This window comes from Rhincodon typus, chromosome 19, assembly GCF_021869965.1.
Source record: "Rhincodon typus isolate 14 chromosome 19, sRhiTyp1.1, whole genome shotgun sequence".
NCBI classification, from domain to species: domain Eukaryota; kingdom Metazoa; phylum Chordata; class Chondrichthyes; order Orectolobiformes; family Rhincodontidae; genus Rhincodon; species Rhincodon typus.
In genome coordinates, this window is record NC_063350.1 from 894478 (window position 1) to 900941 (window position 6464).

At 49.0% G+C, this 6464-nt stretch overlaps 1 protein-coding gene across 1 annotated transcript in view; it reads left to right on the forward strand.

The window, feature by feature from the left end:
* Positions 1–436: 436 nt before the first annotated feature.
* Positions 437–6464, forward strand: part of LOC109919098 (matrix metalloproteinase-24) — a gene marked incomplete at its 5' end in the record, with an annotated part of 31622 nt that continues 25594 nt past the window's right edge. The window contains 2 exons of the mRNA XM_048608497.1: positions 437–446; positions 3027–3335. Coding sequence (XP_048464454.1) covers positions 437–446; positions 3027–3335 — 319 coding nt within the window. The remainder of the gene's footprint in view (positions 447–3026; positions 3336–6464) is intronic.

Here is a 6464-nt window from a genome sequence, read left to right on the forward strand (position 1 = left end):
TCTGACAGAAATGAGGAGAAACTCCCCTCGGGGAGCTGTTGCTATGTGGAATTCTCTTTACTAGAGAGTGGCAGAGAATGGGTCTTTGAATATATTCAAGGCTGGAGTGGACTCTCTCTCTCTCTCTCTCCAGGGCAGTCATGGGCTGTAGGGGCAGACAGGAGTGGAGTTGAGGCAGTAATCAGATTGGAGCAGGTTCAAGGGATCTGAATGGTCCACAGGGTGATCTTATTGGCAAAGTGTAGCTCATCTCTGGGTCAAACAGGATTTGATTTGATTTTGATTTGATTCGATTTAGAATTTTCACATGTACCACGATATAGTGAAAAGTATTGTTTTGTGCGCTATCCAGACAAGTCATACCTTACATAAGTACATCAGGGTAATAGAACAGAATGCAGAATATGGCATTACAGCTACAGAGAAGGTGCAGAGAAAGATCAACTCTAATATATGAGATGTCTGTTCATAAGTCTGATAACAGCAGGGAAGAAGCTGTTCTTAAATCTGTTGGTACGTGTTTTCTGCCTAATGAAAGAGTGTAACTGGGGTGGGGAGGGGTCTTTGATGATGTTGACTGCTTTCCTGAGGCAGTGGGAAGTGTAAACAGAGTCAGTGGATGAAGGCTCGTTTGCGAGATGGACTGGGCTGTGTTCACAACCCTCTGGGCAGAGCAGCTATCATACCAAGCTGTGATGCTTTCTATACTGCATCTATAAAGATTGATAAGAGTCATTGTGGACATGCTGAATTTCCTTAGCCTCCTGAGGAAGTAGAGGCGTTGGTGTGCTTTCTTGACTGTAGTGTTAACATGGATGGACCAGGACAGATTGTTGGTGATATTTACTCTTAGGAATCTGAAGCTCTCGCCCATATCCATCTCAGCACCATTGACACAGACAGGGACGTGTCCTCCACTCCACTTCCTGAAGTCAATGACCAGCTCCTTCATTTTGTTGATGTTAAAGATTGTTGTCTTTACATCAACCATGTTATGATTGGGAATAGTTGGTTCAGGTGTAGTCATTAGGGACAGGGAGTAGAGTTAGCCATGAGTGGAGTTTGTGGCAAAGACTGAAGACCAAAGAGGTTGAGGCCAGTGAGATTGAAGAGGAATTGCTCTGGCTGGAGTTGCAGCTGAAAAAAAGGACGTTGGCAGTGATTTTCAGAGACTTTTCATTAGAACCCAAGGACATTGACACATCCCAGGCAATGGCCCCCTCACTGATGCAAGACCTGAGCAGAATCTTCACCATTTTGTCCCAGTTCCCTCAGTATCCTGTTTGTCACCACCACTCACACCATAACTGAACCATTCCAACAAAGTAGAGCTGTTAACCTCTTGTACACTGCAATGTTTCCCCTTCACATCGCACACCCCCCCACAACCCCTCCAGATCCCCCACTCCCTGTCCTTATCAGACATGTAATCACAGTGGGATTTATGAAGCTTTGTGTCTGAGTCTCCAGTTAGATCTCACTGTGTTCTTAAGTCATGTTGATTGAGGTCAGATCATCTGATGGTTTGCCAGTTATTCTTTCATGGTGTTGTAGAAACTGTGGACTAAGAAATTGGTTCCTATCATTCCTTACTAAATATTATAATTAATATAGTTTGTGACAAACTCTCTGAAACCTTTGGGATAGTAAGAACTGCTGATGCTGGCGTTCCACTCCCGATTCCCAGATGTCCTCTTATCTCAAGGACCGCAACTTACCCCTTCTTGACCGCATCTCTTGCGTTCCCGCACCTCAGCCTTCACACCTCCTCCCCGCAACAAAAACAAAGAAAGAATCCCCCTTGTCCTCACGTATTACCCCACTAACCTCCATATCCAATGTATCATTCTCCGCCACTTCCGCCACCCACAATCCGATCCCACAACCAAGGATATATTTCCCTCCCCACCCCTACCTGCCTTCCATAGGGACCGCGTTCTCCGTGACTTGCTCATCCGCTCCACACTCCCCGCTAACCCCACCACCCCCGGCACCTTTCCCTGCAACTGCAGGAAGTGCTGCACCTGCCCCTACACCTCCCCCCTCACCTCCATCCAAGAAACCAAACAAACCTTTCACATTAGACAGGGGTTCACCTGCATATCTGTCAATGTGGTCTACTGTATCTGCTGCTCCCGATGTGGCCTCCTCTACATCAGTGAGACCAAGCGGAGGCTCGGAGACCGCTTTGTAGAGCACCTTCGCTCAGTTCACGACAAACGACAATACCTTCCGTCGCGAACCACTTCAACTCCCCCTCCCACTCCCTGGATGACATGTCCATCCTGGGCCCCCTCCAGTGTCACAACGACGCCACCCGCAAACTGGAGGAGCAGCACCTTATGTTCCGCTTTGGGAGCCTACAACCCAATGTCCTAAATGTAGATTTTACCAGTTTCAAAATCTCTCTACTCCCCTAATCCCATGACCAATCCTCCCTTTCATCCCGCCTCCTTGACCTGACACAACCTGTCCATCTTCTCTCCCACCTATCTGCCCCTCCCATCCCACTGACCAATCCCCACCACTGCCTACCTGCACTTAGCTATGACCATTCCCATCTACCTCCCCCAGCCCCACCCCTCCTCTCTCTATTTATTTCTGAGCTCCCTTCCCTCTCCCCCATTTCTGAAGAAGCGTCCGGACCCGAAACGTCAGCTTTCCTGCTCCTCTGATACTGCTTGGCCTGCTGTGTTCATCCAGCTCTACACCTTGTTATCTCTGAAGCCTTTATCTGCAATGGTCAGAGCTTTCTCTGCCCATTGGCCAATGATGTCTTTTGCTGAGTCAGCTGTTTGTACGGAAGGATTAACTTAATTTTGGTAACAGCTAATGATTGGTCAGGGATTACAAAAATATTCTTTAAAGTGCTGGCAGAGTTGTAAGTTCCCAGTTTGTATTGTGGCTGGTGGGACGGTGTAGCTGGATGGTAGTTGCTGGACTGGGTGTAATGATGCTGGAATCAGTTTTGTGAATAGTTAGTTTTTAAAAATCAGCTTGCAATGAATCTTGTGTTCCTCTCTCGAACAGCATTCACAACTATACCCCGAAGGTAGGAGAGTATGAAACTCGGAGAGCCATTCGCCGAGCGTTCGATGTCTGGCAGAAGGTCACTCCATTGACTTTTGAGGAAATTCCTTACCATGAGATTAAGAGTAACAGAAAGGAAGCAGATATTATGATTTTCTTTGCCTCTGGTTTCCATGGTGACAGTTCCCCGTTTGATGGAGAAGGTGGATTCTTGGCACACGCTTACTTCCCTGGGCCAGGAATTGGAGGTGATACTCATTTTGACTCGGATGAACCCTGGACATTGGGCAATTCCAATCATGATGGTAAGCACTCATCCATTTAACGCTTTGTTACACTGAGTGACTGTATTCAAATGATGAACAAATCACAATTGGTTCAAGAAGAGAAAACATCAAGATCTGCACCAAATGATGCAAAAGGCTGTCCAGGTAAACCCATTGTGAAAACTTTCATTGGGCTTTGTCTTCACCACAGGATTTTAAAAAATTAATTTTCTTTAATGGGAAAACACAGGAAGCTGCAGTTCCTTCGTCATGAGAGTGATTGAGTCAAGTATAAGAGAGCGGACTGAGGAACATCCTCAGATTCATGATGTAGTGGAGAGCTGGTCCAGCATTAGCTAAAGCTCAGACTCGATGCCAAGGTTTAGAGCAGGGAGAGGGCAATGGGATGTGCTTTGTTCATTAAACACAAATTTTCTTTTGATAGTTCCAGCCAGTGCCATGTGGTGGAACACCAGAATAAAGGAATTACAGGTTTCAGAAACTTGGGAAAATGTTTTCCCACCCAGATCCTCATTCCCGCCTCCCATCGCTTGCAAACTCAATAATAGTTTCAATCTTTATCTCGAATTTCGATTCTAAAAATTTCAATCAAGTTTGACAGATTGAGAGACAGTCTGTGATTGAGTTACAAGTTCACAGCAGCAAGCGAGTACGCTGATCCAAATCTCCTCGACCGCTTCCTGTGAGAGCCAGTCCCAGTTCTCTCCACCCTCTGGGTAAAAACATTCCTGATTGGGTTTATATATCACTGTCTTGTAGCGATGTCGTCAAGCTTAATACTCCTGCTAACCTTTTCTCTGCATCTTCCATATCTAACTCGTCTGTAATTTAAAGGACCTTATTAAGACCATAAGAAACAGGAACAGGAGGGGACCATCCAGCCCCTTGAGCCTGCTTTGCCATTCAATAGGATCATGGCTGATCCAACATTCCTCACATCCACTTTCCTGTCCTTTCCCCATAACCCTTGATTCCCCAACTGATCAAGAATCTTAACTATCTCAGCCTTAAATAGACACAGGGTCCCTGCCCCCACAGCTCTCTGTGGCAAGGAGTTCTAAAGACTCTCAACCCTCTGAGAGAGGAAATTCCTCCTCATCTCAGTCTTAAATTGGAGCCCCTTTATTCTGAGACTATGTCCTCTGGTCCTAGGCTCTCCCATGGGGGGAAACATCCTCACAGCATTTACCCTGTCAAGCCCCTTAAGAATCCAACATGTTTGGACTGAGATTATCTCTCATTCTTCTAAACTCCAGTGAGTAGAGTCCCAACCTGTTAAACCTTTGCTCATAAAACAATCCCCCCATACCCGGTATCATCCTCGTGAACCCTCTCTGAACTGCGTCCAATGAAATGATATCTTTCCTTAAATAAGGGGACCAAATGCTCATAGTGCTCCAGATGTAGCCTCACCAGCACCTTGTACAGTTGCAGTAAGAGCTCCATACTCTAATACACCACCCCCCTTGAAATAAGGGCCACTATTCCATTACCCTTCCTGATTACCTGCTGCCCTGGTGTGCTAGCTTTCTGTGTTTCATGCACAAGTGCCCCCCGCCCCTCAAAAGTCCCTTTGTTTTGCAGCTTTCTGTAGTTTCTCTTCATTTAAATAATGCTCTTCTTTTGTTTTCCCTTCCAAAATGAACAACTTCATATTTTCCCACATTATATTGTATTTGCCAACTTCTTGCTCACTCTCTCAACCTATCAATCTCTCTGTAAGCTGTCTGTATCCCTCTCACAACCTGACTTTCCATGTGTTTTATGAGATCTCTAAATTTGGCTGCAGTACATTCACTTCCTTCCTCCAACTCATTAATACATATATTGCAAACAGTTGCAGTCCCAGCACTTAACCCGGGTGGATCCCTCTGGTTAGAGCGATCAACCTGAGAAAGAGCCCCTTCTCCCCACTCACTGCTCAGTCCCAGAGCAGATCGTCATGATCGGGAGACAGTGTCATATTTCGAGGGGCTTTGGTCATGATCAGGACTTTGCCAATTATTCACAAAATCCAAATCAAATCTGTTTCAATAACGTGGAGTTTGGGGAGTTGAAGATCTACTTGGTCCTTGTTAGTGCAGGTCAGGGCATGGGTCTGGGATCTGCATTGGTACTGTGTGTGGGTGTGTGTCTGTGTGGGTGTGTGTCTGTGTGGGTGTATGTGTGTGTGGGCATGCGCGTGCATGTGTGTGTGGGCACGCGCGTGCCTGTGTGTGTGTGTGGGCACGCGCGTGCCTGTGTGTGTGTGTGGGCACGCGCATGCCTGTGTGAGTGTGTGTGGGTGCGCACGTGCCTGTGTGTGTGTGTGTGCGCACATATGTGCCTCTGTGTGTGTGTGTGTGTGTGTGTGTGTGTGCACACACGCACGCACATGCCTGTGTATGTGTGTGTGGACACGCACACGTGCGTGCCTGTGTGTGTGTGTGTGGGCGCGCGCGCGTGGCTGTGTGAGTGTGTGTGGGCGCGTGCAAGAGTTTGGGGGTTTCCTGTGAGTGGGAATTGGTGGGGGCTCTGTGTGGGCGTGGGTGGGTCCCTGTGGGGGTGAGTGGGTCCCCTTTGTGTGAGGAGGGGTGGTGAGAGGGTCCCCTGTGTGGAGGGGTTGTGAGGGTCTCCTATGTGGGGATGGGGAAGTGTGTGAGGGTCTCCTGGGTGGGAGTCAGGCAGTGAGGGTCTCCTGTGTGTGGGGGCGGGTAAGGGGGGGCAGGGTTTGTTACGGTCTCCTGTGTGGGGGGGCAGGAGTTGTAAGGGGTTTCCTGTGTGTGAGGGGGGTGTGTAAGGGTCTCCTGTGTGTGGGGGAGGGAGGGGCAGCAGGGTGAGGGTCCCCTGTGTGGGTGGGGGTGTGAGGGTCCCCTGTGTGGGTGGGGGTATGAGGGTCCCCTGTGTGGGTAGGGGTGCCCTGTGTGGGTGGGAGTGTGAGGGACCCCTGTGTGGGTGAGGGACCCCTGTGTGGGTGGGGGTGCCCTGTGTGGGTGGGAGTGTGAGGGTCCCCTGTGTGGGTGGGGGTCCCCTGTGTGGGTGGGGGTGTGAGGGTCCCCTGTGTGGATGGGGGTGCCCTGTGTGGGTGGGGGTCCCCTGTGTGGGTGGGGGTGTGGGGATGCCCTGTGTGGGTGGGGGTGCCCTGTGTGGGTGGGGGTGTGGGTGTCC